Raw genomic sequence first — 14,067 nt, 5'->3', positions numbered from 1 at the left:
CAGCAGGAACTATGCTGGACACTTGGGATACTGCATTGCATAGAACAAGACAGACAGGACCTCTGTCTTCTTGGAGGCTGAGAATACAAGGGAAATGAATCAAAGCGATGATGTGCTCTGGACAGAGGAAGACACAAGCTGAGCTGTTGTGGTTTTAGATTTACAAAGTAACTTTTCTCCTTCAAGATGGTGAGGTAGTATGTTTGAAATATTGTCCATTGCTCCCATCTACCTACTTCTTTTTTTTTTTTAGATGTTTTTGCCTTTTTGCCTTAGAGCACATGCACTCACCAGAGAGAGGGACACAGAAATGAGAAGGAAAGTGAGAAATCACCCCAAAGGGAATGGCCATGCCACAATCCCTTCCCCTCCTGAGATCTTGGGCACACACTTGTGCCTGGCATGATTTTCAAGCTGCTGGGTGCAGGACTGGAACCACAATTAGTCACGTGGGAGTACAGTGACATAATTGCTATGCCATCTGCTGGCCCATCCACCTACTTCCAATCTTCGTATTTCTTTCATTCTTTGGGCCCTTCTTTCATATTTAAGCTGGGCCAAGATGCCCCATTGTTTAGAAAAAATGGTGTGACAGTAGAACGCAGACAAATAAGAATGTATTTCCTTGCACCTGAGTTTCAAAACTATTAGGTTCCAAAGGTATAGACATAGCAGATTCAGTATAACTATATTCATTGCAGCATTATTCACAATTGCTAAGACATGGAACCAACCTAAATATCCACAAACAGATGAATGGATTGAAAAAGTGTGGCACATATACTCCATGGAATACTATTCAGCTATAAAAAAAAAAAAAAAAAAAAAAAACAAGGTCCTGGAATTTGATAGAAAGTGGACAAATATGGAAGATTTGTTGCTGAGTGAAGCAAATCAGGCTATGAAAGAGAGACATTGTATGTCTGCATTTAACATATACCGACTTCCCACACTCTATGGTAGAGACTGAAAGACTGGAGGACATAAAAGCATTAAAAATTGTTATGGACTCTAGAGACAAAGTGGAAGAAGAGTGTGGGAGGGGAAGAGCATAGGAAAGGAAATTTGGGGGGTAAAATAGAGAGGTAAGACACTTGTGGGACACAGCTATGGTTAATTATCTGTTGATAAGGATGTGTATAGTATTCTCAACTGGGCTGGACTGAGGTATATACCATGCCGGGTAAAGTTTCTTTACAGTCTAAATGATGTATAGCAATTGAATATATGAATAATAATAAGTAAATAAATAGTAAAATGTGCATAAAGAACAAGGCTTCCCTGGGTAAGCAGTGCATTCATGATGTGTGCACCCCTATTGCTGAATCCCTGAGGCAGTGGTTATCCCGTTTCCTCCTCTCTGTACCTAGCTGGTGTTGAAAGGTAGGAGGTAGGGAACCTCCCCATATGGTTTGGGGAAATCAAAGAGCAGAAGGGACCAGTTCCTCATTTCCTAGTCAGACACCAAGGAGGCACAAAAACCTCTAAGAAGAAATGACCTTGTCGTGGGTGGAGATAGATGGGCTTACTTCCTATGTGCCAGGCACTGTTCTAAAGTGCCTGCTTATGGATTAGAAATGACTATGTAGTCAAATCATTAACTGGCCTGATTCTGGAGCCATTTGTGGCTACCTTGAGTTTTCTTTAAGTTTATAGAACCAATATTTTTAGGTCTGAGTTGAAATAGTAAATTGCACTCAGTTGAATGAAGTACTTTGCAAAATGTTTGAACTCCCCCTAGTGGTGATCAAGAAGCATGGAGCACAATACTAGAGTAAAAAAATCTTTAAAACCTGAAGTTGCAAACTCAATTACACAGCCTTTCTGAGCCACTGAAAAATCTTCTCACTGTTCTCTCCTTTTCTCCAACTGCTGCTACAGTGAGTAGTTCTAAGCTAGCTTTGGCCAGTATTGTTCAGATGCATCGGAACAACACTTTATTCAAGGAAACACACACAAAGTTGTAGGTTCAGTGCTCACACAACCATGGTGCCACCTTCGATCACAAAGACAGGGCAATAGATTAATTTTCCCTTCCTTCTGCCCCAGATGAAGAGTTCTGAGATGCACTTCATACCTCAGAGGGTCGTGGTGGGATGGAGGGCAGCCCATTAGAGCAAAAATCAATTCAGTAATGCTTTTTGGTTGGCCTGTACCATTCTACCATTTCCTTCCTTATTTTCTGGAATCAATTTCCAAATACACTATATACACCTTCTCTGGTGCTCACCTTCAAAAGAAATCCAGACTAAGAAATGAACCAAATCTTTCTTTGGCCAATTGGTTGGTTGGTTGGTGCCTTTGGTCTACCATTAACCTTGGATTAGTTACTTTACTTCCCAGTAACATGGTTTAATCACTGGTAAAATGAGGAGGTTAAAATAGAACATTCATTTCAGAAATATGTCTTGAGTTCCTTCCAGGTTCCAGGCACTATTTGAAGCGCTGGTGATCGAGCAATGGACAGGAAGGACCATGTTCCTGCCCCTGGAGCTTGTGTTGGTTGAAGAGGCAGACAATAAACAATATGTAAGTAAACGAATAGCACAGTGTCAGGTAAAAGTGAGTATATCTATGAGTGAGGGCTATGTGACCAGAGATTGCAACAAATGGGCCAATGGGTATCTGGAGAAAGAACTTTCTGGTAGAGAAGAGAGTAAAAGAAAAACCCTCCCAGACACACCCTCTCTAAATTGCCTTTCAGATTGTTTAAGAGTTGTGTTGGTCACATTTGAATGGAAAAGAAATGGTAGTTTGAAGATATCAACTGTTTTATCCTAGGTCACTTTTGTCACCCACATGCTTTGAAATTCCCATGTTCTTGCTTCCTGCCCTGGCCACATCCTTCCCAAGCTGCTCAAATGAAGAGATGTGAAAGCTCACCATGGGCAGAAACCTCAAAAGGAACCCAGTTGATGAAGCAAACCCATATTCATTCAGCAGTTCCTCATGAATGAGAAAGGTTCAAAGAGTCTCAAACAGGAAACCTGTCTCCTTTCGTCTGTGTACAAGATTTGGTCAAAAGGGCCCACATCTCAACTTCGTTTTGAAGATTCTTTTCCTAGTTCTCAATTATTTATTAATCAGAGCACTTGTTACATGCTAGCATTTTTGTGTATACTTTGAAGTATTAAAAATAACAGAAGAGTTAAACCAGGCTGAGCCCAACAAGGTGCTCATTGTTTTTCCCAAAGATGTAGATGGGGCACGTTCCTCATTGACTCGTATAAATAAAACTTTTGCAGGCCTGGAGGGGATAGAGGAAACCAGGTAATATAAAATGTTGTGTCTTACCCTTTCAGATGGTTCCTCACTCTGTACCTGTGATCATTAGTAATAACTAACAGAGCTATACAAGCCTGTGAGGAAAAGATCAGAAATTTGAAGCTGCTCAGTTAACAGGAAGAGCCAATATTTAGATGGGGCTGGCCTTTCCCATAATGCCTTATCTCAGCCTCCTGCCAACACATAGAGCCCCCTGCCAAGGACAGAGAGCTCTTGGTTTTGATTTCATAGAAATACACTCGTTTGGAAACTTTGGGCACAAAGGAGGAAGTTTCTATCAGTGAGCACAGGCCTATTTTCTCACTGGGTTCCACAGTCTCAGATACACTCAGCAGCACTGGGTCCATGGGATGTGGAGTAGATCCCTCCAACTCATCATGTCTACCATATACACCAGGGATGAAGATAGGGTAGAGTGTTGGGTTAAGAATTGGGTTAAGAATTTCATTTTAAAAAAAGTCTGAAATATGCTGGGACTTATTTTGGCAATGAACCCTCTGACACTTATTTGCAAAGCATTTTGAATTGTTGGCTGGAACTACAGCTTTAGTAACTCTTTAGAAATTATTTTTTATTTGTTTCAAATAATTTCAATTTGCTAGGATGATTGGATTCCCCGGATGGTGATATTTTGTTGAAAATCAAAATGAGCCCTGACACTGAACATGCCTTTGTCAGAAAATGCATGTTTCAAGAAGAATGTTGTAATCATCTCTTTGCCAAGTTCATGCAAATTCAGGACGTTGGCATGCATGCAAAGACCAGGCAAGATAACAGTAATGCACTGTGTGTAACTCCAGCTTTTAATATGGTCTCCCATTCCAAGCACAGATGCTGTAGTGGGGTCACATATCTATGTTTTACTCACCAGAATCCAATTATTCACACTTTGACAAAAAGAGAGAGAGAGAGAGGAACATAAGAATAGCATTTAAATAGCACAGGTGATTCTGTTATTCCATTAATTGAGCCCATGCCTGGGAGTAAATATTTAAAGGGGAGATGAATTTGCAGATTTATATGTATGCAGGTTTTTGTTTGTGTGTTTGTTTTTAATAATTAAAAAAAGAGCATATGCACTTGCAAGAGAAGGAGAAAGAAAGAAAAAGCCCTACCCCATAGGATATAGTCATGCCACAATCCTTTTTCCTCCATTTCTCCGTCTGACAGAATTTTAGGTATGCACACACACATAGGTCCAGCACGTTTTTCAAGTCACCACCAGTCTGGGATTTCAACCGCAGATGCCCATGTGGGATCTGGTTCCCTTTAATCACTGAGTTACAGGGCTAGCCTAGTATATAGGCTTGTATACACAAAACAAGACATTATATTTCATAAGTGATCTGAGAGATGTTTATGAATAACATAGACTGCTGTTATCATAGTCAGAAACTTTAGAATCTAAACCTTAAGAGGTGAGATTCTACTGAACTGTCATAGCCGATGAAGATGTTTTAAGTTGTTTTTCTAGTAGGGAAAAGAACTTGCTTTAAGATAAGAATAGCATTTAAATAGCACAGGTGATTCTGTTATTCCATTAATTGAGCCCATGCCTGGGAGTAAATATTTAAAGGGGAGATGAATTTGCAGATTTATATGTATGCAGGTTTTTGTTTGTGTGTTTGTTTTTAATAATTAAAAAAAGAGCATATGCACTTGCAAGAGAAGGAGAAAGAAAGAAAAAGCCCTACCCCATAGGATATAGTCATGCCACAATCCTTTTTCCTCCATTTCTCCGTCTGACAGAATTTTAGGTATGCACACACACATAGGTCCAGCACGTTTTTCAAGTCACCACCAGTCTGGGATTTCAACCGCAGATGCCCATGTGGGATCTGGTTCCCTTTAATCACTGAGTTACAGGGCTAGCCTAGTATATAGGCTTGTATACACAAAACAAGACATTATATTTCATAAGTGATCTGAGAGATGTTTATGAATAACATAGACTGCTGTTATCATAGTCAGAAACTTTAGAATCTAAACCTTAAGAGGTGAGATTCTACTGAACTGTCATAGCCGATGAAGATGTTTTAAGTTGTTTTTCTAGTAGGGAAAAGAACTTGCTTTAAGCCATCCATACACCCTCAGTGGTTCCCGTATAACCAAAGACTGCAACAGTTGGTAAGGCAAGCTCAGTATTGGTCATGAGATGAAGAAAAGAATTAAATGAGCATATTTACCTGATGGAGGCGATGTGCCATGTAAAAATCACATGAAATACAGGCAGAATTTATGAACCTGAGCGTGTCCTGTTACACAACTAACATTTATACGTGTCTGTAATCAGTAAGGCAATGAGTAGAAGCCACGGAGAATTTGCAGATGAACCCTCATGAGGGAGTCAACAGATCTCATAGGAGAGATAAATAAATGTACCATAAATTACAAGTGAGCGTGTGAATAAATGTGCAGAACAGGTAAACCTATGAATAGGTATATAACTTTAAAATGTAATTATCTCTTAATAATGTATGGGACTCTTAAAGCTCTGACTACCGTTTTCTTGTAGTAGTTTTTGCCTTTAATCGTTTTTATTAGGTTAATAATTTTGTCTGTATTTTATATGGCAGCTACCAGTTTTTGCCTATTAGATAATAATTTCACCTCCCTTGCTAACAGAACCCGTATTTGGTTTGGGGAGGCATATGCACTCACCACTCTCCCACCAAAACCTCTCACTTTTACACCCTTCTTAGGCTACTGGAAGCTCACGTGAGCTAATTATGCCCAATAAGAAACAAGCAGAGATCTATCTAACAAAATAGCTCTTTGGGACTGAACAAAGCTGGGAGGTAGTAAAATGGTTTCCTCAGGATATTGGTCAAATTTCCTCTGCCTACTAAGTGCCCCTCCCACCAAGGACAAGAGCTGGGAGGGCTTTAGAAGACCTCAAAAGGAGCATTATGCAGGAGAACTTGAGAGTCAAAACAGTGGGACTTGATATTCAAGAGTCTTTAACTAACTATTCTATAAATACAAAAAGTCTTTTGTGCTTTTGCTGATTATTTGAAAGTTCTAGAATATCTCCAGTATGATAAATGAGAAAAGGAAAGGAACTGAGTGAAATGAAAGAGAGAGAAAAGTGGGTATGCTCCCTCCACATCCCATCTTTCCCAGACTTCAGGCTCTGTGTTCAGGGCTAACCAGGGTAAAGTGAAAGGACCTGTTATAGACTAAACTGCATGCCCAAAATATATACGTTATACCCTAACCCTCCATGTGACTGTATTTGTAGATAGGATCTTTAAGGAGACAATTGAGGTTAAATAATGCCTAATGGTGGGGCCCTAATGCTATAAGACTGGTGTCTTTATAAGAGGAAGAAGCAAGGAGGGCTGGGGCACGCACACAGAGGAAAGACCATGTGAAGACACAGTGAGAAGGTGGCCCTCTGCAAGCCAGGAAGAGTGTCCTCAGAAGCCCTGCCAGTACCTCCACCTTCGATTTCTAGCCTTCAGAACTGGGGGAAAAGAAATGCTTGTTGTGTAAGCCAACCAGTCGGTGGCATTCTGATACAGTAACCCAGCAGGCTGCACAGGTCTCAACAGGAGGGCAACGTTCAGGATGTGTGTGAGGTGAACTGCAATCTCATCTCGGTGGAATTACTCGCCAATACCTTCATGTTCACTCACTCAATAAACCTTTGTGCTTTAATTGTTGTGTGGATGGAGGCCCTGACTAAGTTAAAAATGAACTAACCCTGCTATTTAGAAGAGAGTGAGATTCTTTATCCCTAGGAAACAGGTGAACATTTCCAAACATCTTTGATCTCCACAGGCAAAAAGGGGGAAAGGATCTTTACATTTCGACAGACTCAGAACCTGGAAAAGAAAGGGCAAGCTCCTTCTTCTATCCCATTAAAAAGAAAGGGCAAGCTCCTTCTTCTGTCCCATTAGTATCATTTTGAACATCGATGATGACCCAGACCAACCTAGAGAAGCAAAAGATGCAGTGAATCGAACAGACCTGGCCTCTGTCCCTGGGATGATGTTGAGAAATCGTGCAAAGCAGAGGAATGTGAAGAGAATAATGGGATGTAAACCTTGAAGAGTAAGAGGAGAACAGACTTGTCTTTGAACCTGTCATGAAATGTGTTCTTTATCCAGGAGGCAAATAGGGAACCACTGATCATAGTTGATTTTCAGGAAGCTATCAGTTGGTTAAATTAGGAACAAATTATACGGAAAGTGTTCATAGATAAGTACTAAAGCTCAGACAAGACACAGTGAGAGACGAAACCAAGAAAATATGGTAATTATGTTTGTTTGCTGACACTACACCATATGCTAATAACAACCAAAAAATCTCAAAATGGATATATTGTCATAAGCTCCTAAAAATACTATCATATGTTGGCTTTGAAAAGGTTTCTAAAATACACAGTTTTATTTTCTAATATGAGAAGCAACAAGGCAGTGGTCACTTGGCCAGGCCTAATACTGTCATAGCTGACAAGCAGTGGTCACATTTCTCAGTGTTTTTTAGAACAATAAACTCTTGGTGTGTCAAATTCAAAAGCCAGAATGTCTCCCTGGACCTCATTCTAAGTAATTTTCAGAAAATTATGATAAAATAGAATTGTGTGATTCAAGTTAGGAGAATGAAGTCTGAATATCTATTCTGGGACCTTCTACCATAAACCATGGGCAAGCTACCTAATCAGTTAAACCCTGCTCTGCCTACCTCAAGCAGTGGGTTTCAGTTAAATATTTAACCACTGACTGTCCAGGAAAAAAATGATCTGAAACTTTGTTGATTTCTGTAGTTTCAACACTCCTATGGTGGCTGCTTTCAAGTCATCAACATAATGTCGATGGCACATTTAAATGCCTAAAAACTTAACAGATGATTCTCACGAGCTAACATGAGCCAGCTCTTGCATACTACTATTTTTTTAAGAATTATTTTACTTAACTTTATTTATTTATTAATTTATTTAAATTTGATCAGAGAGAAAGAGCAAGAGAGAAGGAGAGAGAGAGAAAGGGGAAGTGAGAAGGCAAGCTACCAGGTCCAGGACTTGAACTGCAGTTGGCCACGTGGGAGTCTAGCACCCTTAACCTCCACACCACCTGCCACCCCCAGCATACCACTATTTCTAAGACTCAGCTTTCACATCTGAAACATGGGAATCATACCACCTCCATCCATATGGCCATTGTGAAAATCCCGATAACATAATCAAAAATACCTAAGGCAGTGTTATTAGTAGATATAAAATATTCTATAAATATTTCAATATTCACTGAGTACCTACTACATTTTCAGCATTGAAGTGTTGGCTAAAAAGACAAATACTGACCCAATGACTTCCATGTGCAGGCAGTATTTATGGCTCTGGATATATAAACTGTGAACAAAATTCCAGATTCTACTTCTCATGAACCTGCCTGGCCAGGAAAGGAGACAGAATATGAGAGGACTTCAAAAAGTTCATGGAAAATAGAACTAAAGTATGAGGTTAGTTTGGCCCAAAAATATTTTTAAATTCATGCAAAATTTTTTTCGAAACACACATCTTCCGTGCACTTTTTTGAAGACCTCTAGTACATCAAGACACTAAATAAATACACTGGCTGGCTTATGAAGACAATCAAATCAGATGGGCTGATACTGTCCCCTCCTAGATATAGAAATTTTCCCTAATGCCTTATGTATAACCCTCCAGCTGAGCACAGCGCTAACTGGTGTTCTGCACAGCATCGCACAAATGACCTGACAGTAACCAAGGGAGGCCTACAAGAGCCCCAAGAAAAAAAAAGAGCTTCCCATTTTCTTCCTGACATGGACTTTTTTAAGCCAGGAAGTTTAGGAAATACTGACTCTATATAACCAAGAAGTCTCTAAGATGTGGGGGTTTATGTTTGCTTGGTTTGTTTCCATTTTTTGTTTATTTTTGTTTATCAGAGAGAGAGAGAGAAAGAGAGGAGAGAGGGGAGCATTTTTTGACTGACTCTCATAATCCTTGGCTCCCGCATCCCAGTTAGCTAGGACGATAGGTACACGCCACCTCGCCTGGCTTGTTCAACTTGGTCCAGGATCTAAATCCAGACCTCCTATGTGGTCCCAGCCTTGTACAGTAGCACCCTCCTGCTTGTGTTGAAGGGGTCTCTATTTTAGTTTTTCAAAGTGATTTTTAGGGTATCATCCAACAAAATCATCTGAGTCCTTAAAAAATAAAAAAGACAATTCTGGAACCCATCCTCAATCTACTGAGTCAGAATAGTGGTCACTTGGCCAGGCCTAATACTGTCATAGCTGACAAGCAGTGGTCACATTTCTCAGTGTTTTTTAGAACAATAAACTCTTGGTGTGTCAAATTCAAAAGCCAGAATGTCTCCCTGGACCTCATTCTAAGTAATTTTCAGAAAATTATGATAAAATAGAATTGTGTGATTCAAGTTAGGAGAATGAAGTCTGAATATCTATTCTGGGACCTTCTACCATAAACCATGGGCAAGCTACCTAATCAGTTAAACCCTGCTCTGCCTACCTCAAGCAGTGGGTTTCAGTTAAATATTTAACCACTGACTGTCCAGGAAAAAAATGATCTGAAACTTTGTTGATTTCTGTAGTTTCAACACTCCTATGGTGGCTGCTTTCAAGTCATCAACATAATGTCGATGGCACATTTAAATGCCTAAAAACTTAACAGATGATTCTCACGAGCTAACATGAGGCAGCTCTTGCATACTACTATTTTTTTAAGAATTATTTTACTTAACTTTATTTATTTATTAATTTATTTAAATTTGATCAGAGAGAAAGAGCAAGAGAGAAGGAGAGAGAGAGAAAGGGGAAGTGAGAAGGCAAGCTACCAGGTCCAGGACTTGAACTGCAGTTGGCCACGTGGGAGTCTAGCACCCTTAACCTCCACACCACCTGCCACCCCCAGCATACCACTATTTCTAAGACTCAGCTTTCACATCTGAAACATGGGAATCATACCACCTCCATCCATATGGCCATTGTGAAAATCCCGATAACATAATCAAAAATACCTAAGGCAGTGTTATTAGTAGATATAAAATATTCTATAAATATTTCAATATTCACTGAGTACCTACTACATTTTCAGCATTGAAGTGTTGGCTAAAAAGACAAATACTGACCCAATGACTTCCATGTGCAGGCAGTATTTATGGCTCTGGATATATAAACTGTGAACAAAATTCCAGATTCTACTTCTCATGAACCTGCCTGGCCAGGAAAGGAGACAGAATATGAGAGGACTTCAAAAAGTTCATGGAAAATAGAACTAAAGTATGAGGTTAGTTTGGCCCAAAAATATTTTTAAATTCATGCAAAATTTTTTTCGAAACACACATCTTCCGTGCACTTTTTTGAAGACCTCTAGTACATCAAGACACTAAATAAATACACTGGCTGGCTTATGAAGACAATCAAATCAGATGGGCTGATACTGTCCCCTCCTAGATATAGAAATTTTCCCTAATGCCTTATGTATAACCCTCCAGCTGAGCACAGCGCTAACTGGTGTTCTGCACAGCATCGCACAAATGACCTGACAGTAACCAAGGGAGGCCTACAAGAGCCCCAAGAAAAAAAAAGAGCTTCCCATTTTCTTCCTGACATGGACTTTTTTAAGCCAGGAAGTTTAGGAAATACTGACTCTATATAACCAAGAAGTCTCTAAGATGTGGGGGTTTATGTTTGCTTGGTTTGTTTCCATTTTTTGTTTATTTTTGTTTATCAGAGAGAGAGAGAGAAAGAGAGGAGAGAGGGGAGCATTTTTTGACTGACTCTCATAATCCTTGGCTCCCGCATCCCAGTTAGCTAGGACGATAGGTACACGCCACCTCGCCTGGCTTGTTCAACTTGGTCCAGGATCTAAATCCAGACCTCCTATGTGGTCCCAGCCTTGTACAGTAGCACCCTCCTGCTTGTGTTGAAGGGGTCTCTATTTTAGTTTTTCAAAGTGATTTTTAGGGTATCATCCAACAAAATCATCTGAGTCCTTAAAAAATAAAAAAGACAATTCTGGAACCCATCCTCAATCTACTGAGTCAGAATAAATACAGAAGGAGCACAGGACACTGAATTTGCAACACTACATTACTGATGTTTGAGATTTGCTGCTCTAAAACAAGAGTAAAATGTACAAGACTTCTTTTTAGTTATAAATGTCTCCACAAAGCACCCTTAAGAAAGGTCTTATGGAAACTTCCTTTGCAGCCCTAGTCACAAGCTGACTTTTAGAGAAATGCACTAGGAGACAGTGCCCACGTGATGGTAGTATCTCATCAACTGATCCATTCATTCACAAAAGTACATCCACAGAGACACAGGATGGCTTCAGCAGAAGAGCCTTCCTGTCTGGAAGGCTGAAGGAGAGATTTTTCTGGAATATTCCCTACCTGTAAGGAGGGCATGGTAGTGGAGACCTTTCTCCTTGTCCTGATGAGAGCAGACATCAAACAAGTAGGCTTTGATGGGTCCATCAATAAAGTCAGCAGCAAAATCAAAGAGAACCACACCTACCATGGTGATGCTTACGGCCCATATCGGCTTCCTCCTTGGGTTAACAATCAGCGCTAAAAGAGAAGGAAACACCCATCTTCTAAATCCTGCAGTAGAGTGATCTGCATTTGCAGTTCCACGGAAACTCCCTGTCATCATCTCCCTTTGCTTTTATTTCATCTTGATTTACAAATTAAAATAGTTTCATAATTTTTTCAGGTTTTAGAAACTATGCAAGTGAATGTCCAAACAAGATAAATCTCTAGAGACAGAAAGTAAATTAGTGGTTGCCCAGGGCTGGTGCATAGAAGGAAATGAAGAGGACTGTTAATGGCTAATGGGTTTCTTTTGGGAACAATGAAATGTTCTACAGTTAGAGAGTTGGTTGGTTGCACAACCTTGTGAAAATACTAAACAGCACTGAATTGTACCAAGATACCACAAAAAAAAAGTATGGAAAACTGGAATTAAAGTATGAGTTCTTTTTGGTGCAGTAGATTTTTTAAATCTATGCATAGTTTTCATAATACATATTTTCCATGAACCCTTTGAAGTTCCCTCATACACTTTTAAGGAGGGATACAGAGGCATAACATTGTCGGGATGGCGAGGTGTGGTGTAATCTACTGAAGATATTTTGATCAACTGGACTGGGGAGAAATGTTCACATATTGAAATGTTCACTTCATAAGCTAAACAATGTCATCGAATGTATATAATAAATAAATAAATAATGGCAAATGTTCTGGAATGTGAATTTTCTCTTCAAATATAAAAGTGTCCATACTTATTGTAAACAAATAGAAAAAGATGAGGGAAATGTTTCAAATCTCAATCCCAATAATGCTTATCTTTCGAGATACCACTTCTTGCACTTTATTGGTGCAGAGTGTAATTGTACTCAAATGCAATGCTTCTCAAACTTTTGTGTTTCTATCCATCACTTGGATGGCTTACTAAAACACAGACTGCTGGCCCATCTCCCAAGATTCTTATTCAATAGATCTGAGTGGAGCCTGGGAATCTGCATGCCTAAGAGCTTCTGTAGATGCTAGTTTTGCAGGTCAGAGGGTCACACTTTTGAGTGCATGGAGGCATGGGATTGTAGAGGACATGCAGATTGAGCTGACAGGCTGATTCTCTATACTTATTAAAAGGCTCTTCAAAGCCTACTTTCTTCACATTTTTTCATTTCAGTTCATGAAGAGCTTTCTCCCAATTTTTAACAGCTAAATAAGTCATTCTATGACTATGCTAGCATTCGTTCATCTGATCTCTTATTGTGGTTTTCCTTGGCTTCAGTTTATTTTTTTAAAAAACTTAAGAACAACATGCAATTGTACATCTTTTAAAAATTACAGACTAAAAATAAGTGAAAAATGATCTCCCCTCCACTCTCACCTCTAGTCCTTTTGTACCCCTCCCTAGGGGCAACTATTCTTACTGGTTTTCAGTTAATTCTTACAGAAATATTTGTGTGTGTATACCTTTTTGCAAATACATATATACAAATGATCACTGATTATCCTGCTTCATAATTGTCCCTCCAGAGAGTTAACAGTCTAAAAATCTGTGTGATTTTGAAGTTTAACAATCCTTTGTCAATATGATTTTTATGTACCACCACCAATTAATTGGTAGCTGATGAATGGCTAGAAATAGTATTTACCATAAGGTTTGTTTCTGTTCAGAATTTGCAATGCAAAAATGTCCCCTTGAGCTGACAGGCTGATTCTCTATACCTATTAAAAGGCTCTTCATAAAACATGAACAGAACTAATTCTTATTTAGACACACAAATGATTTTTTGTAAATATTTATGGAGCCATTTGGCAGTTGATCAGTTTGACAAAGTGTTACATAGGGCCTAATGGACTCAGAAAGAAATTCAATTGATAAATATATAAAAAATACTTCATTCACTAAAATAGATTTTAAATTTTAATCCTATTTTAAAATCCTTACAACATAGAAGACAATCCATGCTGATGTTTCAGAAAGCAAAGACTCCCCAACCATAGAATGTGAGTCATTGTGACCTAGGAGAGATCATCAAATCCAACCAACTACTACTAAGTGTCAAACAATTCTTATTCTCTCGGAGAGAATTGCAGCATTGCACTGTAGGATATTCTTCCCTGCCTGCCTACCTCGTGCAGTCCACTTACCTGTTATGACAGCATCCCCATTGAGGTACAGAGCCATGCCCACAAGCATCAAGATGCCCAGGGTAAGGATGTAAGGTCTCCGGCGACCCCACCTGGACCGGCAGTGATCACTGGCTGATCCCACCAC

The 14,067-nt window shown here is 39.4% G+C and overlaps 1 protein-coding gene across 1 annotated transcript in view; it reads right to left on the bottom strand.

Annotated features, from left to right (window-relative positions):
* Positions 1–14,067, bottom strand: part of SLC45A2 (solute carrier family 45 member 2) — a 37,308-nt gene that overhangs the window by 22,818 nt on the left and 423 nt on the right. The window contains exons 2-3 of the mRNA XM_006156353.1: positions 13,941–14,067; positions 11,670–11,846 (exon numbers count right to left, since the gene is read on the bottom strand). The exon at positions 13,941–14,067 is cut by the window's right edge and continues 10 nt beyond it. Of these exons, the coding sequence (XP_006156415.1) occupies positions 11,670–11,846; positions 13,941–14,067 (304 nt within the window). The remainder of the gene's footprint in view (positions 1–11,669; positions 11,847–13,940) is intronic.

The sequence above is a fragment of the Tupaia chinensis genome, unplaced genomic scaffold (assembly GCF_000334495.1).
Source record: "Tupaia chinensis unplaced genomic scaffold, TupChi_1.0 Scaffold000489_1, whole genome shotgun sequence".
Classification (NCBI taxonomy): Eukaryota; Metazoa; Chordata; class Mammalia; order Scandentia; family Tupaiidae; genus Tupaia; species Tupaia belangeri.
The sequence above is the reverse complement of the archived record's forward strand: the minus strand, read 5'-3'. Positions and strand labels throughout refer to the sequence as shown.